Raw genomic sequence first — 26,497 nt, 5'->3', positions numbered from 1 at the left:
GCGCCAAAGCAGATGAAATACAGGCGTACGTGGACAGGAACGACTATAAGCAGTTCTATGAAGCCCTCAACACGCTCTGTGGTCCACAGGCTTCTGGGAATTTCCCCTCCTGAACTCTGATGGCACTGTGCTCCTTACAGAGAAGACGCAGATTCTCCAGAGATGGGCTGAACATTTTGAAGCAGTTCTCAACTGCCCCTCAGTCATCAATGATGAGGCCATCGACAAGATGCCCCAGGTTGCAGTCAATGACTCCATGGATGCTTCACCAGAAGAGGACGAAGTGAAGAAAGCCATCAACCAGCTGTCAAGTGGCAAATCCCCAGGGTCAGATGCCATACCAGTAGAGGTGTACAAAAACGGTGGACCAGTGCTGCTACGGAAACTCACTGAGCTGTTTCAGTCCTTCTGGAAGCAGGGATCCATTCCACAGGAATTTAGAGACGCGTCGATCGTGCACCTCTATAAAGAGGAAGGGCAATCGCCAGGTATGCGACAATTACCGTGGAATCTCGCTGCTCTCTACAGCGGGGAAAGTTCTTGCCCGGGTTTTGTTGAACCGACTGATCACTCACCTGGAGCAGGGCTTACTGCCAGAATCACAGTGCGGCTTCCGCAAGGGGCGTGGGACTATTGACATGATCTTCGCTGCGCGTCAGCTACAGGAGAAATGTCAAGAGCAGAACCGTGAACTCTACACAACTTTTGTGGACCTCACGAAAGCGTTCGACTCTGTCAGTCTCCAGGGCCTGTGGGGGATCATGTCCAAATTCGGCTGTCCAGACCGATTCATACGAATGGTACGTCAATTTCATCACGGTATGATGGCTCGTGTCCTGGATAACGGTGAAACATCTGAGGCCTTCCCAGTCACCAACGGCGTCAAGCAAGGGGGTGTTTTAGCACCCACTTTGTTTAGCATGATATTCTCTGCCACTCTGACTGATGCCTTTCAACACTGCACTGAAGGAGTAGGCCTGAAGTACAGAACCGATGGGAAACTATTCAATCTGAGGCGACTGCGTGCCATCACCAAGGTGAAGGAAACTGTACTTCGAGACTTTCTCTTTGCCGATGATTGTGCTCTGAATGCTAGTACAGAGCCAGAAATGCAAGCCAGTATGGACAAGTTTTCATCTGCATGCAACAGCTTCGGCCTCACCATTAACATCAAGAAGACTGAGGTCATGCACCAGCCAGCTCCCCACACTCTGTACTCAGAACCGTCCATCACTGTAAATGGACAGAGACTTCAGGCAGTGGACCACTTCACGTACCTGGGCAGTACCCTTTCTCGAGCAGTGTCAATCGATGAAGAAGTAAAGTGCAGAATTGCTAAAGCCAGCTCTGCATTTGGCCGATTGCGCTCCAACGTCTGGGAACGTCGAGGGATCAGCCTACCAACGAGGCTGAAGGTCTACCGAGCAGTGGTGCTTCCAACTCTGCTGTACGCCTGCGAGACGTGGACTGTCTATCGGAGTCATGCACAAAGGCTCAATCACTTCCACATTTCCTGTCTGCGAAAGCTTCTAAAAATCAGATGGCAGGACAAAGTGCCCGATACTGAAGTCCTTACCAGAGCCAGTCTGCCGTCAGTTCACACACTGCTGATGAGAGCCCAGACCAGATGGGCTGGACATGTCGTGAGAATGTCAGACGAGCGCATTCCTAAACAGCTCTTCTACGGAGAACTCGCCCAGGGAAAGCGCTCCCATGGAGGACAAAAGCAGCGGTTCAAGGACACGCTGAAGACTTCTCTGAAGTCCTTTGAGATTAACACCGCCACATGGGAAACCCTCGCACTGAACCGTCCAGCATGGCGCAGCCTCATTCACACAGGCAGTAATACCTCTGAGGCGAGGCGTACTGCTGAGGCTGAAAGAAAGCGTGAGCTGCGCAAGTCCAGAGCTGCCCGCACATCATCGACAGTGCCATCACATGTCTGCCCAACGTGTGACAGGACGTTCCATGCCCGAATCGGACTGATCAGTCATCTTCGGATGCAGAGACCGGTCATCGAAAGAATGAGTTGTTGAGGTCTTCATCGACAACGATGGACGAACATCATCACAGGAACAAACACATTTGAAATACAGGTACAGAGTCAATATTCAAAACTACAGATAGAAAAATGAGACGTATACAAATAGGATAATCATATTCAGCAAACTGCTGCTTTTCCATTTTCACCTCACATGGCAACTATGTAAAAGTGGTGAATATGGGGTGCCAGGTGTTGTTTTGGGGTACAGCTTGTCACAGCAAAATATCTATCAAACCAGAGCTCTCTGAGATCTAATTTTGTATTTTTATCGAGGACATACATTGTGTCCTGAAAAAGACTAATGCAGACCGAGCGCCTCCCGGATTGATCTTTGGGAAGGTCTTTCACTCTAGCAATGTGTCCTCAGCAAGAAAGCTGCCAAAAACTGACATAGCGCTGATGGGGGTGGTTGTGGGTTCAATATATCCTCACTCCTGATCTTGCGCTGCTGATCTCAATATGGAGAAGCTGCTGGGGCCATGAGCATTGAAAACATCAGCCCAGAGTTCCTCAGCCTTTCTCAGTCTCCCACAGTTTGCTTCCCTGCGCTGGAGCTGGGGGACCCATTGTTCTATAGAGCTGCAGCTTTGTAGCCTCCTTCAGCCATGTCATCCCCCCAAAGAGCTACATATGAGCAGAGCACCCACATCTTTCAAGCAGCCTCCAGCCCTGTCTATGTAGCTACCAACTGCCCAGCAATCCCTCTAGACAGGTTAATACTGAGCTGGTTGCTTTGCAGTTGCAGGCTGCCTGATGGCAATGGAAAGAGACTAATGCGCCCGGCTTCTTGCCCAGCCAGATCAGCGCTCAGCGGCAGCGGTTCACAGTGCTACACCTGCACTTGCCACTGAAGTGGACGGAATAACAGACCCTTGAGTGTTTGTAACTGGCACCTAGGGTAGGATGCACATTAGAAGCGGCAGAGAGAGGGAGGCATGTGTGTGTGGGGGAAGTTAGAAAGGAAAGGAGAGAAAAGGAACCAAAATGGATGGAGAGAGTGAGAGAGAGAGAGATGGGACGATATCCAGTAGAACAGGGACTCCCTGCCTCTTCCATTCTGGGAAGCACTTTCCAAGGGAGAGACAAATCCTCTCCCTGACCCCAAATCCTCTCCCTGACCCCAAACCAGCACTGCCTGGTTCAAGAAACGTTTCCTTCAGGGATTCTGGCTGGATCAGTCTGGGAATTGGAGCACTGTGGGAAACACTGAGGGCAGAGGAGAGTGGGCCACATTAGGGTGAAGAGAACATCTTGTGGACACCTCCCTGCAGGTTTGGGATCACCCAGCTCCACTCCCAGTCCTCTAGCATCAGTGCACCTACTCCAGGTTTGCTGTCACAGCCCCACTCAAGTTCCTGCACCCGGACACCTGCCAGGCAGCTGTGTTTTGGTCCCACACACTGAACCCAGGTGTTTGTGAGTTGGAGCAGGGTTCAGGCCCTACTCTAAGTCTGGTTTTATAGGCCCACTCTTGGGGTGCAGCTTCTATTCTAGCACCTCCCTCTGGGAGAAGGGCCCTGCATGCCAAGTGCCAAAGACATACGGGTACAGATGGTTCATACAATCAAACATGAGTTAATAGGTGTGACAGATGGTCAGAAAGGGTTATGCAACTAGAAGGCTTATTGACCCAAATTCAACCTTTAAAGACATATTAGAGAAGTTTATAAATGGTAATTAGGGCTATTCCTCATAAATAGCAATATAAACGGGAATTGGAATAGAGCTTTGAAATGCAAACCTGTATTGTTAGAGAATTAGAGGTAATACTAATGTTATGTGTTTACTTCTATCTTGTTAGATGTTAACCATGTAAACAGATGATTCCTGTCAGTTGGTATGTCGGTTGACTCAAAGATCAAAAGAAAATATTAATATTTAAATTAAACTTGGGTGCAATAACTTCATTGTCTGTACTCTCTCTGACCTAACTAGTAAATAACCTATGAACCGCTTTATGGATAATTATCTTATGATGATGAATGGAAGAGTTACTTGTGTATACATAGGAACTAGGTAATTCTACTTCAAAGCAACTATTCTTCATTATCATAGCCTGCCAGTGGTCTATATAAAAGTACTTGGGTCCTGATCCTATCATCTCAAATCTGCTTAGGCTTCATCAGGGGAAGCTCAAGTCACAAGACTGAGGTCTCCAGTTCCATTCTGGATCACCCTGATGTAGTAAGAGGAGGCCCTAAGACATAAACCTTGGTATCAGCGGCCCGGTATGAGGCCTGAGGCCTGAACTAAAGTAATGGTCAAGACTTTGCTAACATAAAGCAAAGTTAAGCTGTGAGCCAGAGTCAGGCCCTGCTCACAGAAGCTGGCAAGGAAAGGGCTGATGCTGCAAGAAGATATGTACCTAAAAGGTACTGAACATTCACATACTTGCACATTCCACACAGATAACAAAGAACAGGCTGGCCCATCCCAATGACAGGAGCAAAAGGGTACTATGATGGATAGAGTTGTTTTGATCGAACCAACATGTACAAGGTGAGAGGCGGCACCTTACTATGTAGAGGGTTTTTTCCTTGCTGCGTAGCGGGGTTGCACCTCAATACGTCAGGTGTGATGTGTAACTTGTTTGTATCTGTGTATAAGAACGCATCCCTGGGGCGGTGTCTTTGACCGGCCTAGGGGGCAGTGGAAAGTCCCACCACTGACTGAGCCGGATCCATTGCCAAGAGGCACATAGTAGTAGTATGCCCGGTAGACTAAGTACTCTACAGGGAACTGCAATCTGTGTCCGAGATCGCAATAAACCTGATCGACGTGACTTCGTACCTTACTAGACTGTGGTTATTGGGGGTTCTCGTCGGGTCTGCTGTGTCAGCTATCTGCAGAGCTGGGTCAGCACACAGAGGGAAAACACGCACACAGCCGAGTGATATCAACAAGGAGAAAGCAGAGCACCACACCGGTAGCACTCTGACAACAAACTTCTGACAACACCTGATATTGGACATTGGACTGCAACCTAAGGATTAATTCTGAAAGAACTCTTTGCAGCTCTAAAGCTCACCATCTCTACCATGAAACTGACTTAAGAACTCTATACATATCTAGTGTACGGTATAAAGATGTCGGTTTACTTCAGGGTGGAGGGAGGCATTGGGTCATTAATCGGGGCCACCTTCTGCCTGCAGACAGGCTCCCTGTCAGGCTGCAGCAGCTCCTGTCCCATCCTTGGAGCAGAGGGAGCCCAGCTTGGGAGGCTGAGTAGGAGGTGGAGATTTTGACGGGATGTAACCCCAGGGTGCAGCCTGGAAGCTATTGGAACCGCTGTGCCCCCAAACCATTCAGCTGGGTTGGCATCTCCCCCTGCTCTCCTGGTGACACACAGCCAGCCCCTCCAGGCCCTGTTATCACCTAACACGACAGCAGGTGGTGCCACACACCCAGCTAAGTTACCTGAGTGCTTTACCTAAGCCACTCATGGACCAACAATGGAGGCACCAGCCAGTTTTCCAGCTCCTCAGACTTGCATCCCCACTGGATCATAAACCCAGAATTAGACCGTCTTGCACTGCACAGCGATCTGTACAGCGTAAACTCATTAATTAGCCTGCTCCCCCCTTGATGAGGGGAAGATCTGCACCAGCCTTTGCTAACAGAGCTAAGATTCCCAAACACCTCACTCAAAAACGCGCTGGTTAAGATAAAACATAAATCAGGTTTATTAACTACAGATGGACAGACGTTAAGTGATTATAAGAGATAACAAACAGATCAAAGCAGGTTACCTTGGAAATCAAACAAACTTGCAACCTAAGACTTGTACAGCCTAGATAGGATTTGAATCATCAATATCTCGCCTTAACTGATGATACAAACAAGTTTACAGATTCTTGAGGCGCAGGCTGCATCTGCTATGCAGTTGTGGGGGAATGAAGACAAGTGATGATGTCACTCCCCATCCTTTATAGTTTCTTCCAGCTTGCTGGAAAGTCTGTGCATGTGACCTGGAGGGGTCTTCCCGCATTGGCCAAACATTCTCCATTGTCTCCATACTCCCAATGAGGAGGCTTCCTTATACAGAATCCTGAGCCAGTGGCTTCGTCCCTGGATGAGTGTTCATGACAGCAATTAACACTGTCTGGCTACTCCTCTGACATACCTGAAAGGCTGGTTTTGGGTGTTTCCAGCCTCACATCACACTTTAATAACTCACACATAGCAGGATTTCATAGCTTCACATACAATGAGAGCGCATACAACCCCAGGGGATATCGATGTTTAGCAGATTAAGACTTTTAGAATGATACCTCACAGGGCATACTCTGTACAAAACATACCATAATTACATCACCATGGTAAATAGGAGGTGCTTTGGGGTGCAGAGTGTCACAGGGATGATCCAGAGATTGACAGGGGGTGGGAAGGAGAGGAGCAAGTGAGGGGAGGGGCTTTGAGGGGAAGAGGCAGAGCTGTGGCAGAACCTGGGGGAAGAGGCAGAGCACAGGGGCAGGGCCTGAGGCTTCCAGTTACCAGCAATTAGAAAGGGGGCAACCCTATGAGTTGTACATAGGCAGATTCCCCAATTTGTGACGCTGAAAACCACAGTAACTTCAGGAAAGGGTTTAAAGTCTCTTTTACTGGCCAGTCAGTGATTCAGGGAAAAGGGCCCAGTGCCGTGTCACCAGCCAGCTCTGCATAGAGCTCAGTCTGAGATCCAGAGAACCAAGAGAAAACTTTAGGTCCCTTTATGAGGAAAGAGCTGGAGCAGCCTATCCTGAATCTGTTGGTTCCTCGCCCCATAGATGATGGGGTTTAGCATGGGGGGCAGCAGGAGGTACATGTTGGCCATGAGAATGTGGAAATGCAGGGGCACATTGTGCCCAAAACGGTGTGTGAGGAAGGAGAAGAGAGCTGGGATGTAAGAGGCTAAGATGACACAGAGGTGGGAGCCGCAGGTCCCAAAAGTCTTGAGCCGGGCGTCCTTTGTTGGGAGGCTGAAGATGGCCTTGAGGATCTGGGTATAGGACATGGTGATAAAAAACACATCCAGACTGATCACCAAGAATGCCACAGAGAGGCTGTAGTAACTACTGAGGCTGATGTCGGCGCAGGCCAGCTTCACCACAGCTATGTGCTCACAGTACGTGTGGGGAATGATGTTGGTTCTGCAATATGGCCACCTCCTCGCCAGGAAGGGATGGGGCAGTATGAGCATGATGCCGCGCAGCACCATAGCCAGGCCAATTTTGGCCACCATGGGGTTTGTCAGGATGGTGGAATGTCTCAGAGGATCACAGATGGCCACGTAGCGATCAAAAGCCATGGCCACGAGGATCCCAGACTGCATTGCAGTGAAGCTGAGAATGAAGTACATCTGGGTGAGGCATGCAGTGAAATTGATCTCTCTGGAATTGAACCAGAAGATGCTCAGCATTTTGGGTAGGATGGCTGTAGACAGGACCAGGTCAGTGATGGCCAGCATGCAGAGGAAATAGTACATGGGCACATGGAGGCTCGGCTCTGTCTTTACGACGAACAGGATGGTGAAGTTCCCCAAGATGGCTATGGCGTACATGGTGCAGAAGGGGATGGAGATCCAGATATGGGCTGCCTCCAGGCCAGGAATACCCAGCAGGATGAAGGTGGAGGGGTTGGTGAAATCGCTTTGGGGTGCCGAGTGTCACGGGATGATCCAGAGATTGACAGGGAGTGGGAAGGAGAGGAGCGAGTGAGGGAGGGGCTTTGAGGGAAGAGGCAGAGCAGGGGTGGAACCTGGGGAAGAGGCAGGGCACAGGGGCAGGGCCTGAGGCTTCCAGTTACCAGCAATTAGAAAGGGGCAACGCTATGAGTTGTACATAGACAGATTCCCAGTTTGTCACACTGACACAGCACAGTAAGGTCAGGAAAGGATTTAATGTTTCCTTGACTGGCTAGTCAGTGGTTCAGGAAGAGGGCCCAGCACCATGTCACCAGACAGCTCTGCATAGAGCTCGGTCTGAGATCCAGAGAACCAGGAGAAAACTTTAGGTCCATTTATGAGTAAAGGGCTGGAGCATCCTATCCCGGATCTGTTGGTTCCTCGCCCCATAGATGATGGGGTTTAGCATGGGGGGCACCAGGAGGTACATGTTGGCCATGAGAATGTGGAAATGCAGGGGCACATTGTGCCCAAAACGGTGTGTGAGGAAGGAGAAGAGAGCTGGGATGTAAGAGGCTAAGATGACACAGAGGTGGGAGCCGCAGGTCCCAAAAGTCTTGAGCCGGGCGTCCTTTGTTGGGAGTCTGAAGATGGCCCTGAGGATCTGGGTATAGGACACAGCGATAAAAAACACATCCGGAGCGGTCACGAATAATGCCACAGAGAGGCTGTAGTAACTACTGACACTGATGTCGGTGCAGGCCAGCTTCACCACAGCTATGTGCTCGCAGTACGTGTGGGGAATGATGTTGGTTCTGCAATATGGCCACCTCCTTGCCAGGAAGGGATGGGGCAGTATGAGCATGATGCCGCGCAGCACCACGGCCAGGCCAATTTTGGCCACCATGGGGTTTGTCAGGATGGTGGAGTGTCTCAGGGGATCGCAGATGGCCACGTAGCGATCAAAAGCCATGGCCACAAGGATCCCAGACTGCATTGCAGTGAAGCTGAGAATGAAGTACATCTGGGTGAGGCATGCAGTGAAATTGATCTCTCTGGAATTGAACCAGAAGATGCTCAGCATTTTGGGTAGGATGGATGTAGACAGGACCAGGTCGGTGATGGCCAGCATGCAGAGGAAATAGTACATGGGCACATGGAGGCTCGGCTCTGTCTTTACGACGAACAGGATGGTGAAGTTCCCCAAGATGGCTATGGCGTACATGGTGCAGAAGGGGATGGAGATCCAGATATGGGCTGCCTCCAGGCCAGGAATACCCAGCAGGATGAAGGTGGAGGGGTTGGTGAAATCGCTTTGGGGTGCCGAGTGTCACGGGGATGATCCAGAGATTGACAGGGAGTGGGAAGGAGAGGAGCGAGTGAGGGGAGGGGCTTTGAGGGGAAGAGGCAGAGCAGGGGTGGAACCTGGGGGAAGAGGCAGGGCACAGGGGCAGGGCCTGAGGCTTCCAGTTACCAGCAATTAGAAAGGGGGCAATGCTATGAGTTGTACATAGACAGATTCCCCAGTTTGTCACACTGACACAGCACAGTAAGGTCAGGAAAGGATTTAATGTTTCCTTGACTGGCTAGTCAGTGGTTCAGGGAAGAGGGCCCAGCACCATGTCACCAGACAGCTCTGCATAGAGCTCGGTCTGAGATCCAGAGAACCAGGAGAAAACTTTAGGTCCATTTATGAGTAAAGGGCTGGAGCATCCTATCCCGGATCTGTTGGTTCCTCGCCCCATAGATGATGGGGTTTAGCATGGGGGGCACCAGGAGGTACATGTTGGCCATGAGAATGTGGAAATGCAGGGGCACATTGTGCCCAAAACGGTGTGTGAGGAAGGAGAAGAGAGCTGGGATGTAAGAGGCTAAGATGACACAGAGGTGGGAGCCGCAGGTCCCAAAAGTCTTGAGCCGGGCGTCCTTTGTTGGGAGTCTGAAGATGGCCCTGAGGATCTGGGTATAGGACACAGCGATAAAAAACACATCCGGAGCGGTCACGAATAATGCCACAGAGAGGCTGTAGTAACTACTGACACTGATGTCGGTGCAGGCCAGCTTCACCACAGCTATGTGCTCGCAGTACGTGTGGGGAATGATGTTGGTTCTGCAATATGGCCACCTCCTTGCCAGGAAGGGATGGGGCAGTATGAGCATGATGCCGCGCAGCACCACGGCCAGGCCAATTTTGGCCACCATGGGGTTTGTCAGGATGGTGGAATGTCTCAGGGGATCGCAGATGGCCACGTAGCGATCAAAAGCCATGGCAACAAGGATCCCAGACTGCATTGTAGAGAAGCTGAGAATGAAGTACAGCTGGGTGAGGCAGGCACTGAAATTGATCTCCCTGGAATTGAACCAGAAGATGCTCAGCATTTTGGGCACGATGGATGTAGACCGGACCAGGTCGGTGATGGCCAGCATGCAGAGGAAATAGTACATGGGCCCATGGAGGCTCGGCTCTGTCTTTACGATGAACAGGATGGTGAAGTTCCCCAAGAGGGCAATGGCGTACATGGTGCAGAAGGGGATGGAGATCCAGACATGGGCTGCCTCCAGGCCAGGAATACCCAGCAGGATGAAGGTGGAGGGGTTGGTGAAATCGCTTGAGTTGGAATCTGACATGGAGTAGGGGAGAAGGTGTCCAACGTTGCGGCAGTACAGCGTCTCCTGCATGTACCATACGTTCCCCTGATTTCCTGTATGTGCCCAGGGTCTTGGGTGATGGTCGCAGGACAAACACCTGGATGGAGAGAAAATGTTAATAGCTTTTTATGCAAAAGTTTTGTTGCTGAAGTGCCAGTGTAGACATCATACTTGATTTCATCACTTTAACTGGTGTCTGGAAGGCACCCCACAATGCCCATCCTAATCACTGTGGTCAGGACTTTCAACTCTTCCCCCTTTAAAGGCCCAGGAATATTGATATTCCCCTTCCTGTTTGCTCGGCGTGGAGTGTTCACATCACATCTTCCCAGGTGGCCATTGTGGCTCCTTGCAGCAAATGGTCTCCTGCTTGGACCACTGTGGAACTGCTGGATCTGCTCAGTATTTGGGGAGAGGAGGCTGAGGAGTCTCAGCTGTGCTCCAGCTGTAGGAATTTCAATACCTCTGGGCAGATTTCTTGCAGCTTGCGGGAAAAGGGCTATGATTGGGACAAGCTGCAGTGCAGAGCAAAGGGGAAAGAGCTGAGGCCTGCGTACCAGAAGGCAAGGTAGGCAAAAGGTGACTCTGGTGCTGCTCCCCAGACCTGCCATTTTTATAAGGAGTTTGATGATATCCTTGGCTGCGACCCCACTTCCACCACCAAGAGCCCCGTGAATACTTCGGTGGGGCTGGAGCTGACAGAAACTGGACCTAAACCAAAGGAGGAAGTCATTGATGAAGAGGTGGGGACATTAGAAGATGTGGTGCCCATGATGGGGTTGCCCAGTGCTGCCCGTGTACTTAACAATAATGCTTCTGTTTATTGTTACTTGTGCTTCACCAGATATATCCTTGAAAGGAGGCAGCCCCTCCACTCCAGCCGAGTGTCTCTGCCAGATAAGAAAGTGCCCAAGACGGAACAAGGAAGATATGTTCTGGAAGGTGCTGCAGTACTCTGCTGCAGACGACAAGCAGGAAAGAAAAGAAAATGAGCATACGCTAGAGATGCAATGGAGATGCTGATAAAAGTTTTGGAGTGGCAAACCAACATGCTGCAGTCTCTCCTGATGCGCCAGACTGAGCCATCTGTCACCCCTCTGCAGTTGGGGAAATCCATTTCTGCAAAGCCATCTACAATGTCATGCACGTTGCCAAGAGTCACGGTCTTGCGCAGCAGGATGTGATTAATGGCCCAGCACACTTGCGTTAACGCAGCCCTAATGGTCAACTTTCCAACTCCAAACTGATTTGTGACTGATCAGTAGCAGCCTGGAGTCACCAGCTTCCACAATGTGATCGCCATGCACTTCTCCACCGACAGCACAGGTCTCCTTTGGGTGTCCATGCACCATAAGGCTGGGATGAGCTCAGTACCCAATTCCAGGAAGGTGGCTTTCCACATCCAAAAGTTCTGCAGCCACTGCTCGTCTTCCCGGACCTGCATAACCATGCAATTCCACTAGTTTCCTGAGCCCAAAAGCAACATTCCACCATGCTCACCCATTCTGTGAATGCCAAAAGCAATCTAATGCTGCTGTTATCCATGTCAAACACCACGCCAGGCAACTGTGACTCCCGTTGCCTTCACAACTTCAAAACTTATTCCACGGCCATTCATGATGTGCTACTGACAGCTGGCAGAGCAGTGCCAGATCCATTCCTGCAGATGGAGGTGCCGAGCTAAGCAGAAAACAAGGGACATTGAAAAATGCCGTGAACTGGAGACGGAAACACATGGAATGCTGGGATGGAAAACAATGCATCATGGGACATTGAGCCCAGAGCCATGATGTACCGTGATCCGCTCTGCCTTCCCACAACACCTATGTGCACAAGATGCAGAACTGAATTGTGTGATAGCTACCCACAGTGCATTGCTCTCACTGTCGCTGTGACTGCCCCACATGTGGACGCGCTACGCCGAAAGAGAAAGACAATGTGAATGTGCTTTTTTTGGTCGTTTTTCAAACTTTCAGAAAAAAAATCTGCCAATGTACATGGAGCCTTAGTGCAATGAAAGCCAGGCTACAGAGCCAAGCTGTAGGGAGTCTCCCATTCACCTAGTTACTGAAAATCTGACAATGGGGAAAAATCTTTGCCAAGACATGTGCTGGGGGAAACATTCCAACTATAACACACCTCAGGGAAAAGGCTATGAGAAGGGTGGGGGGTCTGGAATATGCGACAGACTGAAAAGTCTGGGGTTCTTTAGTTTAAAGAAGAGACAAATAAGGCAGCACAGGATAGAGGAGAACAAAATAAAAGAAAGGAACCAATTACATTGAAATGGACAAACAGAGAACAGCTCCCAACCAGTAGTAGCAATCTACACATACCCTTCCAAAGGGCTATTTCCCCAAAGCTGAGACAAATTCTGATTGGGAGGAAAAATGTAGACAGAAAAATGGGACTGGAACTCGAGAGTTCTTTAAGAAGAGTTTATGAGAGACCTAAAAAGCCACGATTCCACAATCAAGAAAGTGGAGAACTTTGGTTAAAAACCCAGTTCAGTAGCAAAGTGAAGGCAGCAATTAAGGGGGGAAAAGCAACATATAACAAATGGGAAAAAGGGAAAATAGCTAGTAAGCAATACTAACTGGAAGTTATGAAAATTGATACAGGATGTTAAAGACATCAGGGAAATCCATGCTTTGCAGGGCTAAGGAGAACAAAAAGGAGGTTATTAAGTATATTAAGAACAAAAGAAATCCTAGGAAAGGTAAAGGCCAATTCCTAGAGGGAGAAAGGAAACTTGCTAATGTTGTGGAAAAGGTAGATGTGTTCAAGAACTATTTTTGATCTGCATTTGGAAAGAAGCAGTATGAGGAGTGCTGTGTGCAATTCTGGTCACCGCTCTCTAAAGAAACGGGAAAGGATCCAAAGGTGAGCGACAAAGATGATCCAAGGGATGAAATGCAAACCATAGAGCAAAGGCTGAAGGAACTGGGTATGTTTAGTTTGGAAAAGAGGAGATTAAGGAGGGACATGATATTGGTCTCCAGACACTTGAAAGGTTGCCATTAAAAAATGGAGAAATGTTGTTCTCTCTTGCCACAAAGGAAAGGACAAATGGCAATGGGATCAAACTACAGCAGAGCAGATTTCAATGAAATCTCAGGAAAAATTTCCTAATTGTAGGAACAGGAGGACAATGCAACAGTCACCTAGGAAAGTTGTGGAAGGTCCTTCACTGGAGGTTTTCCAAAGGAGGCTGGAGTCATCTGTCCTGGATGGTTTAGACACAACAAACCCTGCATCTTGGCAGGGGGTTAGACTAGCTGACCCTTGCAGGTCCCGTCTCACCCTGTCTACATCTATATGTACAATGTAAAATCTTAGTGTAGACCAGGTCTTAGCCAAACACAAGTTTTGGAGCTCAATACAAGGGTAACTGGGTTAAAAGTAATGGCTTGTGTTATACAGGAGGTCAGACAGGATGATCTAATTGTCCCTTCTGATCTTAAACCCTATGAATCTATTGATAAAGAAAGTAGATGAGGCATTTATATTTACTCTGGCTCATAACACACGAACGGGGGAACATTCAATTACATTGCACATCTGAACATATAACACTGAGAAAAGAAAATTGTTTACATTATCCGTATTTGGCCCATGGAACTCCTTGCCACAGACTTTATTGGCGCAGAGAGCATAGGTGAATGGGATTCACAAATGGATTGGCCATTGTAGATGGTGCTGGTGGCTAGTTAAGGCTGTCTGACACCTTCAATTAGGAGACTTCATTTTCAGTTGGTTATAAATTTGCCAAACTTTAACTGTTTGGACTGAAATGTCTCACACTGGGTGTCTGCTTCCGGCTGAATTGTTTTTTGAAAGTTTCAGCCATAAAGGTTCAGCTAACATTTCGAATGAAGCCAAGGGAAAAGGCGTCTTGCCCAGGTTGAAAAATTCATACAATTATTACAGTGAGGAGCCCTAGCACCTCCATGCTTTCCATCAGAAAGTCAGGCGACAGGCCCATTCCCCCACCAGCCCGTTAACATCCAGAGCCCCGAAATGCAAGAGGCGGAGGTGAGAGTCCCTGTGCATTAACTCACACACAGCTGGCTCCTGAGGTCTTTACTCAGTTCTTACTCCAAGGGGATATTTGCCTCAGTGGGGCGTGAGAACATATGGGCCATGGCCTCAGAATACCAAGTATTGTCCATCTACTACAACCTTTCATCCTGAAGGATTCTCTGTGCCACTGAAATGCAGCCACCTCGGGGCTGGAGGCCATCAGCCAGGGGCAGAGTAAAGAGCAACATTTTGGCCAGTGATATTGGAGCAAACTCATCCCCTCTGGCAAGGGCCCTGGGCTGGTTAATGGCTGTGCAGAGTGGAAAGGACCACGGACTTACTCTCTATCCCATCACGCCCACATTGCACTGGGTTTGTCGAGCAGGTGATCTCCTCAGCAAGAGCTGGTACCTGTGAATTCTGAGACAGACGTGTCTTCCCTGGCAATCCCCTGCAGGCAGCTGTTTCGCACACCTCTCTCACCCCAGCATCTGCAGCAGCTGCCCACGCCGAGAGCTGACACAGCAGGGGTGCACTGTTTATAATATAGCTGTGTGCAATCCCCGGGGGGTTCATTCAGCCTCTAGGGGAGAAGCGGCATCTGAATGGAAACTGTCTGGAGATCGGAAACACTCTAGCCAATGTCTCGCTTTCAATGTCTGTACTTCTGTGCTATTTATCCAGCTTTAGGAGTAAACAGTAATTAAGGGACCTTCCCAAAGGAGGTGAGAACTCTTGGGCTCTCCACTGAGTCAGAAAGGAATTGGCTGCTCTGTGTATATTTTAAAAGTGTCATTGATTAGTAAGAAAACCAGGGATAATGGCCAGCTCTCCATAGGGTCTAATACTCTGTAAATACCCAGTATTAATGGGTAGCTAGTAGTCAGAGAGATCTGGAGATGATGGCTGAAGGGAAATATGACCACTTTCTGCAGGCAAATGGGGCTATCGCTAAGGGATCAGAGTTCAGTAATTCTCATCAGTAACTATCATCATACTGTGCAGCACCTTAAATCGAAGGCTCTTCAAAACACCTAGCAAAGGAAATTTGCTATGAACATATAGCCATTATACTGATAGGTAAACTGAGGCAAAGGGAGACGTGACTTGGTGAAGGTCACACAGAGAATGACAGACAGAGCAATATGGAAGAAATCATTGCCAATATGGTTATCTTCTACTACCCCCCACTGATCATACAGCTTCCAAACCCTCCGTTTCTATGTGCACGTTAGCCAAAGGCAAAAGGGTTTTGTAACCACCAAATAATAAAAGCTCTGCCATCTGTCCTGTCATATGTCACCTTGTTGCACTACACTCCTCCTAATCACAGAAATTTTTGCCCCTGTTTCTTCCCATGCAAGGTGTTCCCTGCCATTAATGCTGACAGTGCTTCATCCCTAGTTGTGCAGAGGCTAATTTTACAAACCTAGAATGATAAGTGACAGGTGCCTGAGGGGCTTGTGCGTTCAGAATCTCAGCATTGACATGGGCTATCTGCTGCCTGCTTCCTCTGAGCACAGGGAATTTATTCCTCAGGTGGTCAGTGAATTACAATGGTAGCACCTTCTGGACTCTCTTGTTTTTGCAGCAGATTAGGGTTGAGGATTAGAGGAATGGGGTAAAATGTGACCATGCTTCCCACCCAGTGTAAACCCCTCTGGCTGTAGTTTATTTACAATAGAGGTGTGTGTCTGCTCAAAATTATCAGCTAGAGAAGCCATCTCATCCACAGTTTTCAACGTTTTGTTCCATAGACAATATTTCACATCATCTTTATATATATTTCAGAAGTGCTCTTGAGAAACAAGGTGAAACATTCCTTCAAAGCATGTAACCCTTGACCCCTTACCCATTTTCCCATCAAATCTTTCATTTTGTTTACATATTCCATGTTACATACCAGCACCCCTCTTAAGATTCCTAATTTTCACTCTATATGTTTCAGGGGTAATCTAAAATTGTTTCAAAACCATTTCTTTGAATTTACAATAATCTAAAGCACCATCAATTGGCATTTTATTGACTATATCCAGTGCTTTACCAGTTAAATGAGCAACTATATTGGGCATCTTCTGGTCATGAGGAATCTTATGAATCACACACAGCCTCTCAAAGGTAGTCAAGTATTCAGCAATATCCCCTGCCTCATTGTATGCAGGACACGGCTGTTCCCATTTGAGGATTTTTGGAGAGGTGGGAATCAGTGGAGTGGGAAGGTTCTAGTTCTGCTTTTCCAGGAAGTCCAAATGGTGATTCTGCGCTCTCTCTTTCTTCTCAGTTTCTTGTTGTTTTGGTTCCATAGCCTTTGTGTGTTCATCCTCTTCTCTGGCAGCCTCTGCCGGGTTTAGCTGCAAAATTCTCCTACGTTCTTTTTCTACTGCCTGCAATCTGAATAGCTCCGATTTCACAATCATTTTGCTGTTTTCACTCATTTTGGTGCTTTCCTGTCTGTATGTCCTTTTCCCAAAATAAGCAAACAGAAAATAACAGATAATCTCTTTGACTGATCTCCAGCCACCACACTTAAAATCTCACTTAAATTCTCTACACCAGTGTAAGAAGTGGAAATCTCACTCAGAACAACAAAATAGTGCATTTCATCCTGCTCGCTGTGCCAGAATTTCCCGCCGTGAAACCCGGAACTGGGGTACTGCTGAGCCCTTTCGCAGACTAATCTGAATCCCCTCTCATACTGTGATTATGTGAAAAGTTGCAGACCCCTCCAGGTCCTGCACTCACACAAACATTCACAGGCAGGGACACACCCGGATGAGTTACATGAATGCTTTCGCCAGCCACTCATCAGCCAACAATAGAGAGGCTCCAGCCAATTTCCCCCAGCTCTCCAGTCTAGGACCCCAGAGCTGTGCCATCCTGCCCTGGTCAGAAGACTGACCAGAGTAAGGATATTACCCAGTCCGTCCCTCTCTCATTGTGGAGAGCACAATGCACCATCCCCTCTTCTTGATCAGATTTCCCTTTTGTATTTCAAACAACACACTGGTTTAGGTAAAAAATATAAAACAGATTTATTATTAACTACAGAAGGATAGATTTTAAGTGATTATAAGTAATAAATGTACAGATCAAAGTAGATTACCTAAGAAATAAAGCAAAATCGTAATCTGAGTTCTATGAAGTAGACAGGGTGTGAATCAAGCAATATCTCATAGATGGTACAAACAGTTCCCCAATCTTCCATTCATGAGGTGGGATTTCTCCTTTCCAGCCTGGGACCAGCTCCCCAGTCAAAATCTTTTCCCTCTAGCCGTGTTTTGAGGTGTTGAGTTGTGGGGGGAGTGAGCCCAAGTGATCATGTCACTTCCCCTTTTTATGGCTTCTGCCAGGTGCAGGGAATTTCATTGTCACAAACGAAGCCCCCAGCACAGTTAGTGGGAAAGTACAGGCACAAGATGGAGTCTGGTGTCACACGAGCTGGTCACATGCCCTGGAGTGCTTTATTGAGTCATAGCAGGGGCCATTACCCGTATTCTGGCTACAATGCCTAGAGGAAAGTCCATCAGGTGGGGATAAGCTTCTCCCATGGCCCATTGTGCTCATTGATAGGCCATCAACTTGAATAGTCCATTCACAGTGTGCTGGCTCGCCTGGATGTAAACTACAGGAACAAACACATTTGAAATACAGGTACAGAGTCAATATTCAAAACTGGTCACATTCCCTGGAGTGCTTTATTGAGTCATAGCAGGGGCCATTACCTGCATTGACATGGGCTATCTGCTGCCATTAGCAGGGGCCATTACCCGTATTCTGGCTACAATGCCTAGAGGAAAGTCCATCAGGTGGGGATAAGCTTCTCCCATGGCCCATTGTGCTCATTGATAGGCCATCAACTTGAATAGTCCATTCACAGTGTGCTGGCTCGCCTGGATGTAAACTACAGGAACAAACACATTTGAAATACAGGTACAGAGTCAATATTCAAAACTACAGATAGAAAAATGAGACATGTATACAAATAGGATAATCATATTCAGCAAACTGCAGCTTTTCCATTTTCACCTCACATGGCAACTATGTAAAAGTGGTGAATATGGGGTGCCAGGTGTTGTTTTGGGGTACAGCTTGTCACAGCAAAATATCTATCAATCTCTCTGAGATCTAATTTTGTATTTTTATCGAGGACATACATCGTGTCCTGAAAAAGACTATGTCCCGGTCTGTACCACAGGAGAAAAGGAAGCCATGCTACAGAGCAAAGGCAACTGAAATAGTGTTTTCCCCACTACCCATCACATATGCAATATGTGACCCCATGAAAATGTCCCTCTCACTTTCCTTCTTCAGTAAGTGTCACCTGCACTTCTTGTTTGTCAGACCTCAGCCTCACACACATCACTGGATCAACAGACCTTTCACCACAGTATCTGGGGAGCCGTTCATCCCATCAGGCATCATCATCATCTTCATGGCAAATCCCAAAGGAATGCAAACCGAGCGCCTCCCGGATTGATCTTTGGGAAGGTCTTTCACTCTAGCAATGTGTCCTCAGCAAGAAAGCTGCCAAAAACTGACATAGCGCTGATGGGGGTGGTTGTGGGTTCAATATATCCCCACTCCTGATCTTGTGCTGCTGATCTCAATACGGAGAAGCTGCTGGGGACCATGAGCATTGAAAACATCAGCCCAGAGTTCCTCAGCCTCCCACAGTTTTCTTTCCCCATTGTTCTATAGAGCTGCAGCTTGGTAGCCTCATTCAGCCATGACATCCCCCCAAAGGCAGCACTGTATGAACGGAGCACCCACATCTTTCAAGCAGCCTCCAGCCCTGTCTATGTAGCTACCACCTGCCCAGCAATCCCTCTAGACAGGTTAATACTGAGCTGGTTGCTTTGCAGTTGCAGGCTGCTTGATGGTAATGGCCAGGGACTTAGTTTTACCTGGTTAATAACCAGACTAATGCGCCCGGCTTCTTGCCCAGCCAGATCAGCGCTCAGCGGCAGCGGTTCACAGTGCTACACCTGCACTTGCCACTGAAGTGGACGGAATAACAGACCCTTGAGTGTTTGTAACTGGCACCTAGGGTGGGATGCACATTAGAAGCGGCAGAGAGAGGGAGGCGCATGTGTGTGTGTCGGAAGTTAGAAAGGAAAGGAGAGTGAAGGAACCAAAATGGATGGAGAGAGTGAGAGAGAGAGATGGGACGATATCCAGTGGAACAGGGACTCCCTGCCTCTTCCATTCTGGGAAGCACTTTCCAAGGGAGAGTCAAATCCTCTCCCTGACCCCAAACCAGCACTGCCTGGTTCAGGAAACGTTTCCTTCAGTGATTCTGGCTGGATCAGTGTGGGAACTGGAGCACTCGGGGAGACACTGAGGGCAGAGGAGAGTGGGCCACGTTAGGGTGAAGAGACCATCTTGTGGACACCTCCCTGCAGGTTTGGGATCACCCTGCTCCACTCCTGATCCACTCCCGGTCCCCTAGCATCTGTGCACCAGCTCCAGGTTTGCTGTCACAGCCCCACTCAAGCTCCCGCACCCAGACACCTGCCAGGCAGCCGTGTTTGGGTCCCACACACTGGACCCAGGTGTTTTTGAGTTGGAGCAGGGTTCAGGCCCTAGTCCAGGGCTGGTTTTATAGGCCCACTCTTGGGGTGCAGCTTCTATTCTAGCACCTCCCTCTGGGAGAAGGGCCCTGCACGCCAAGTGCAAAGACATACGGGTACAGATGGTTCATACAATCAAACATGAGTTAATAGGTGTGACAGATGGTCAGAAAGGGTTATGCAACTAGAAGGCTAATTGATCCAAATTCAACCTTTAAAGACATATTAGAGAAGTTTATAAATGGTAATTAGGGCTATTCCTCATAAATAGCAATATAAACGGGAATTGGAATAGAGCTTTGAAATGCAAACCTGTATTGTTAGAGAATTAGAGGTAATACTAATTGTATGTGTTTACTTCTATCTTGTTAGATGTTAACCATGTAAACAGATGATTCCTGTCAGTTGGTATGTCGGTTGACTCAAAGATCAAAAGAAAATATTAATATTTAAATTAAACTTGGGTGCAATAACTTCATTGTCTGTACTCTCTCTGACCTAACTAGTAAATAACCTAGGAACCGCTTTATGGATAATTATCTTATGCTGATGAATGGAAGAGTTACCTGTGTATACATAGGAACTAGGTAAATCTACTTCAAAGCAACTATTCTTCATTATCATAGCCTGCCAGTGGTCTATAAAAGAGTACTTGGGCCCTGATCCTATCATCTCAAATCTGCTTAAGCTTCATCAGGGGAAGCTCAAGTCCCAAGACTGAGGTCTCCAGTTCCATTCTGGATCACCCTGATGTAGTAAGAGGAGGCCCTAAGACATAAACCTTGGTATCAGAGGCCCGGTATGAGGCCTGAGGCCTGAACTAAAGTAATGGTCAAGACTTTGCTAACATAAAGCAAAGTTAAGCTGTGAGCCAGAGTCAGGCCCTGCTCACAGAAGCTGGCAAGGAAAGGGCTGATGCTGCAAGAAGATACGGACCTAAAAGGTACTGAACATTCACATACTTGCACATTCCACACAGATAACAAAGAACAGGCTGGCCCATCCCAATGACAGGGGCAAAAGGGTAATATGATGGATAGAGTTGTTTTGATCGAACCAACATGTACAAGGTGAGAGGCGGCACCTTAATACCTAGAGGGGTTGTACCTTGCTACGTGGAGGGGTTGTAACTCATACGTCAGGTGTGATGTGTAACTTGTTTGTACCTGTGTATAAGAATGCATCCCTGGGGCGGTGTCTTTGACCGGCCTAGGGGGCAGTGGAAAGTCCCGCCACTGACTGAGCCGGATCCATTGCCAAGAGGCACATAGTAGTAGTATGCCCGGTAGACTAAGTACTCTACGGGGAACTGCAATCTGTGTCCGAGATCGCAAGAAACCTGATCGACGTGACTTCGTACCTTACTAGACTCTGTGGTTATTGAGGGTTCTCATCGGGTCTGCTGTGTCAGCTATCTGCAGAGCTGGGTCAGCACACAGAGGGAAAACACGCACACAGCCGAGTGATATCAACAAGGAGAAAGCAGAGCACCACACCGGTAGCACTCTGACAACAAACTTCTGACAACACCTGATATTGGACATTGGACTGCAACCTAAGGATTAATTCTGAAAGAACTCTTTGCAACTCTAAAGCTCACCATCTCTACCATGAAACTGACTTAAGAACTCTATACATATTTAGTGTACGGTATAAAGATGTCGGTTTACTTCAGGGTTGAGGGACGCATTGGGTCATTAATCAGGGCCACCTTCTGCCTGCAGACAGGCTCCCTGTCAGGCTGCAGCAGCTCCTGTCCCAGCCTTGGAGCAGAGGGAGCCCAGCTTGGGAGGCTGAGTAGGAGGTGGAGATTTTGACGGGATGTAACCCCAGGGTGTAGCCTGGAAGCTATTGGAACTGCTGAGCCCCAAAACCATTCAGCTGGGTTGGCATCTCCCCCTGCTCTCCTGGTGACACACATCCAGCCCCTCCAGGCCCTGTTATCACCTAACACGACAGCAGGTGGTGCCACACACCCAGCTAAGTTACATGAGTGCTTCACCTAAACCACTCATGGACCAACAATGGAGGCACCAGCCAGTTTTCCAGCTCCTCAGACTTGCACCCCCACTGGAGCATAAACCCAGAATTAGACCATCTTGCACTGCACAGCGATCTGTACAGCGTAAACTCATTAATTAGCCTGCTCCCCCCTTGATGAGGGGAAGATCTGCACCAGCCTTTGCTAACAGAGCTAAGATTCCCAAACACTTCACTCAAAAACGCGCTGGTTAAGATAAAACATAAATCAGGTTTATTAACTACAGATGGACAGACGTTAAGTGATTATAAGAGATAACAAACAGATCAAAGCAGGTTACCTTGGAAATCAAACAAACTTGCAACCTAAGACTTGTACAGCCTAGATAGGACTTGAATCATCAATATCTCGCCTTAACTGATGATACAAACAAGTTTACAGATTCTTGAGGCGCAGGCTGCATCTGCTATGCAGTTGTGGGGGAATGAAGAGAAGTGATGATGTCACTTCCCATCTTTTATAGTTTCTTCCAGCTTGCTGGAAAGTCTGTGCATGTGACCTGGAGGGGTCTTCCCTCATTGGCCAAACATTCTCCATTGTCTCCATACTCCCAGTGAGGAGGCTTCCTTATACAGAATCCTGAGCTAGTGGCTTCTTCCCTGGATGAGTGTTCATGACAGCAATTAACACTGTCTGGCTACTCCTCTGACATACCTGAAAGGCTGGTTTTGGGTGTTTCCAGCCTCACATCACACTTTAGTAACTCACACATAGCAGGATTTCATAGCTTCACATACAATGAGAGCGCATACAACCCCAGGGGATATCGATGTTTAGCAGATTAAGACTTTTAGAATGATACCTCACAGGGCATACTCTGTACAAAACATATCATGATTAAATTGCCATGGTAAATATTGGTGCTTTGGGGTGCCGAGTGTCATAGGGATGATCCAGAGATTGACTGGGGGTGGGAAGGAGAGGAGCGAGAGAGGGGAGGGGCTTTGAGGGGAAGAGGCAGAGCTGTGGCAGAACCTGGGGGAAGAGGCAGGGCACAGGGGCAGGGCCTGAGGCTTCCAGTTACCAGCAATTAGAAAGGGGGCAACCCTATGAGTTGTACATAGGCAGATTCCCCAATTTGTGATGCTGAAAACCACAGTAACTTCAGGAAAGGGTTTAAAGTCTCTTTTACTGGCCAGTCAGTGGTTCAGGGAAAAGGGCCCAGTGCTGTGTCACCAGCCAGCTCTGCATGGAGCTCAGTCTGAGATCCAGAAACCCAAGAGAAAACTTTAGGTCCATTTATGAGTAAAGAACTGGAGCAGCCTATCCTGAATCTGTTGGGTCCTCACTCCATAGATGATGGGGTTTAAGATGGGGGGCACCAGGAGGTACACGTTGGCCATGAGAATGCGCAAATGCAGGGCCATGTTTTGCCCAAACCGTTGTATGAGGGCAGAGAAGAGATGTGGGATGTAAGAGGCTAAGATGACACAGAGGTGGGAGCCGCAGGTCCCAAAAGTCTTGAGCCGGGTGTCCTTTGTTGGGAGGCTGAAGATGGCCCTGAGGATCTGGGTATAGGACATGGTAATAAAAAATACATCCAGACTGATCACCAAAAATGCCACAGACAGGCTGTAGTAACTACTGACACTGATGTCGGCGCAGGCCAGCTTCACCACAGCTATGTGCTCGCAGTACGTGTGGGGAATGATGTTGGTTCTGCAATATGGCCACCTCCTTGCCAGGAAGGGATATGGCAGTATGAGCATGATGCCGCGCAGCATCATGGCCAGGCCAATTTTGGCCACCCTGGGGTTTGTCAGGATGGTGGAATGTCTCAGGGGATCGCAGATGGCCACGTAGCGATCAAAAGCCATGGCCACGAGGATCCCAGACTGCATTGCAGTGAAGCTGAGAATGAAGTACATCTGGGTGAGGCAGGCAGTGAAATTGATCTCTCTGGAATTGAACCAGAAGATGCTCAGCATTTTGGGTAGGATGGATGTAGGCAGGACCAGGTCAGTGATGGCCAGCATGCAGAGGAAATAGTACATGGGCACATGGAGGCTCGGCTCTGTTTTTACGACGAACAGGATGGTGAAGTTCCCCAAGATGGCTATGGCATACATGGTGCAGAAGGGGATGGAGATCCAGATATGGGCTGCCTCCAGGCCAGGAATACCCAGCAGGATGAAGGTGGAGGGGTTGGTGAAATCGCTTGAGTTGGAATCTGACATGGAGTAGGGGAGAAGGTGTCCAACGCTGAGGCAGAACAGCGTCTCCTGCATGTACCATACGTTCCCCTGATTTCCTGTATGTGCCCAGGGTCTTGGGTGATGGTTGCAGGACAAATACCTGGATGGAGAGAAAATGTTAATAGCTTTTTATGCAAAAGTTTTGTTGCTGAAGTGCCAGTGTAGACATCATACTTGATTTCATCACTTTAACTGGTGTCTGGAAGGCACCCCACAATGCCCATCCTAATCACTGTGGTCAGGACTTTCAACTCTTCCCCCTTTAAAGGCCCAGGAATTTTGAAATTCCCCTTCCTGTTTGCTCGGCATGGAGTGTTCACATCACATCTTCCCAGGTGGCCATGGTGGCTCCATGCAGCAAATGTTCTCCTGCTTGGACCACTGTGGAACTGCTGGATCTGCGGAGAGGAGGCCCAGCTGTGCTTGAGCTGTAGGAATTTCAATACCTCTGGGCAGATTTCTTGCAGCTTGCGGGAAAAGGGCTATGATTGGGACAAGCTGCAGTGCAGAGCAAAGGGGAAAGAGCTGAGGCCTGTGTACCAGAAGGCAAGGTAGGCAAAAGGTGATTCTGGTGCTGCCCCCCAGACCTGCCATTTTTATAAGGAGTTTGATGATATCCTTGGCTGCGACCCCACTTCCACCACCAAGAGCCCCGTGGATACTTCATGGGCTGGAGCCGACAGAAACTGGACCTAAACCAGAGGAGGAAGTCATTGATGAAGAGGTAGAGACATTAGAAGATGTGGTGCCCATGATGGGGTTGCCCAGTGCTGCATCCAGTCAGGAGCTGTTCTCCACTCTGGAGGTGTCCAGCCAGTCTCGGCAGTCACAGTCAGGTTAGCCAGAAGCAGGAGAGGAGACCCCCTGTAAGGTTTTGCTTTGTCAAGTGAAGAGGTGGGTTGAGGGCAGAGAAATGTACAAGGCTGGCTGTGATTGTGTGTGCTGGGCATTTCCCCGTGCAGCTAGGCAGTATGGCAGAACGGGGTGTTGATGCACACCAAGATTTCACTGGAATCCTCCAGAGAGACCTCTGGGAAACGTTCCTGCAGGTACTCTGCAATCCTCTGCTGGAGGTTTCTTGGCAGAGCTTCTTTGTTCCTTCCCCCATTGAGGGAGCCTTTCTCGTGCCATTCTGCAATTACTTAGGGAAAGACCAAAGCAGCACACAGGCAAGCAGCATAGGGACCGGGGCTGAAACTGCAAGCATGTAGTAGATGCACCTTTGCTTCCTTGTTTACCCTCAGGAGAGAGATATCTGCCACAATGTCCTCCATCTGTGGAAAAGCGTGGGAAACTTTAGAGTGTTGTTCCCTGAGAAGTGCCCTGCGACCCCTTTCACACTGCTTTTCTCCCACGCACAACGTCCCCCGCCCTGAGAACACTCACCATGCTTGTAGTGTTCACCGGCATGTGTGCTTGTCAAGGGTCAGCAGGAAAGTGATAGGAGTGTTACCAGCAGTGTATTTTAATGTAGCGTTTCAATGCTGCCCGTGTACTTAACAATAATGCTTCTGTTTATTGTTACTTGTGCTTCACCAGATATATCCTTGAAAGGAGGCAGCCCCTCCATTCCAGCCGAGTGTCTCCGCCGGATAAGAAAGTGCCCAAGACGGAACAAGGAAGATATGTTCTGGAAGGTGCTGCAGTAATCTGATGCAGATGACAAGCAGGAAAGAAAAGAAAATGAGCATACGCTAGAGATGCAATGGAGATGCTGATAAAAGTTTTGGAGTGGCAAACCAACATGCTGCAGTCCCTCCTGATGCTCCAGACTGAGCCTCCAGAATCAGCCCGTCCTCCCCTTCAGCACATTCACAAGTCTTTGCCATGTCCTCCCCAAACTCCACCCGCACATTCCTTTCCGATTTCTGGGACTTCTCACTTCACCGTTCATTCCTCCTCTGCAGACAGCTTTTCAAATGAAAGCTGGACTTATGCTAGCTGTGTGTGTGTGCATGGTGTGGTGGGGTTTTTGGCAATAAAAGCAAAGTTATTTGAATAACCAGCACTCTTGATTTGTTTCCGGTGAAGTTATGATAGCAGATGGCAGCAGCAAAGCAGCAGGCAGTTGTATCATTTCCTTACATTGAACCCTGGGCCTGAACAATCACAACTGCTTTCCACCTACCAAAACTGGACTTCATTCTGCGTTACAATCCCAAGCATAGCAACAAACATTACTCGTTCTCATTTTAAAAACAGAAAGCCTCCCTGATTCGACTTGCCCCCCATTGTGCCCTTCTAACAGCCTTGGTATCTGGCTGCTCAAAATCAGCAGCCAAGTGTTCGGTCTCAGCAGTGCACCCTGAGCAAACTTTGCACCCTTACTGTGACGGGTTGGATCACAGAAACCCTCTTGGGAGCTGCCACCCG

The 26,497-nt window shown here is 48.4% G+C and overlaps 4 protein-coding genes across 4 annotated transcripts; all 4 read right to left on the bottom strand.

The window, feature by feature from the left end:
* Positions 1–6,743: 6,743 nt before the first annotated feature.
* Positions 6,744–7,670, bottom strand: LOC120392655 (olfactory receptor 52R1-like). Its single transcript, XM_039517417.1, has one exon. The coding sequence runs from the start codon at positions 7,581–7,583 to the stop codon at positions 6,744–6,746; it is 840 nt and encodes a 279-aa protein (XP_039373351.1). The 5' UTR covers positions 7,584–7,670.
* A 361-nt stretch (positions 7,671–8,031) lies between these two features.
* On the bottom strand, positions 8,032–8,958 carry LOC120392654 (olfactory receptor 52E4-like). Its single transcript, XM_039517416.1, has one exon. The coding sequence runs from the start codon at positions 8,869–8,871 to the stop codon at positions 8,032–8,034; it is 840 nt and encodes a 279-aa protein (XP_039373350.1). The 5' UTR covers positions 8,872–8,958.
* A 368-nt stretch (positions 8,959–9,326) lies between these two features.
* LOC120392652 (olfactory receptor 52R1-like) lies at positions 9,327–10,274 on the bottom strand. The gene has a single exon (XM_039517414.1). It carries the CDS (start codon positions 10,272–10,274, stop codon positions 9,327–9,329), a length of 948 nt encoding a protein of 315 aa, XP_039373348.1.
* A 12,884-nt stretch (positions 10,275–23,158) lies between these two features.
* LOC120392653 (olfactory receptor 52N2-like) lies at positions 23,159–24,106 on the bottom strand. Its single transcript, XM_039517415.1, has one exon. The coding sequence runs from the start codon at positions 24,104–24,106 to the stop codon at positions 23,159–23,161; it is 948 nt and encodes a 315-aa protein (XP_039373349.1).
* Between the last annotated feature and the right edge of the window lie 2,391 nt (positions 24,107–26,497).

Source organism: Mauremys reevesii, unplaced genomic scaffold, assembly GCF_016161935.1.
Source record: "Mauremys reevesii isolate NIE-2019 unplaced genomic scaffold, ASM1616193v1 Contig108, whole genome shotgun sequence".
NCBI lineage: Eukaryota > Metazoa > Chordata > Testudines > Geoemydidae > Mauremys > Mauremys reevesii.
Note: the sequence above shows the minus strand (reverse complement) of the source record. Positions and strands in the feature narration are given on the sequence as shown.

Coding starts and splice junctions, on each gene's coding strand:
- LOC120392652 (XM_039517414.1), bottom strand. CDS start 10,274: ATGTCAGATTCCAACTCAAGCGATTTCACCAACCCCTCCACCTTCATC.
- LOC120392653 (XM_039517415.1), bottom strand. CDS start 24,106: ATGTCAGATTCCAACTCAAGCGATTTCACCAACCCCTCCACCTTCATC.
- LOC120392655 (XM_039517417.1), bottom strand. CDS start 7,583: ATGTACGCCATAGCCATCTTGGGGAACTTCACCATCCTGTTCGTCGTA.
- LOC120392654 (XM_039517416.1), bottom strand. CDS start 8,871: ATGTACGCCATAGCCATCTTGGGGAACTTCACCATCCTGTTCGTCGTA.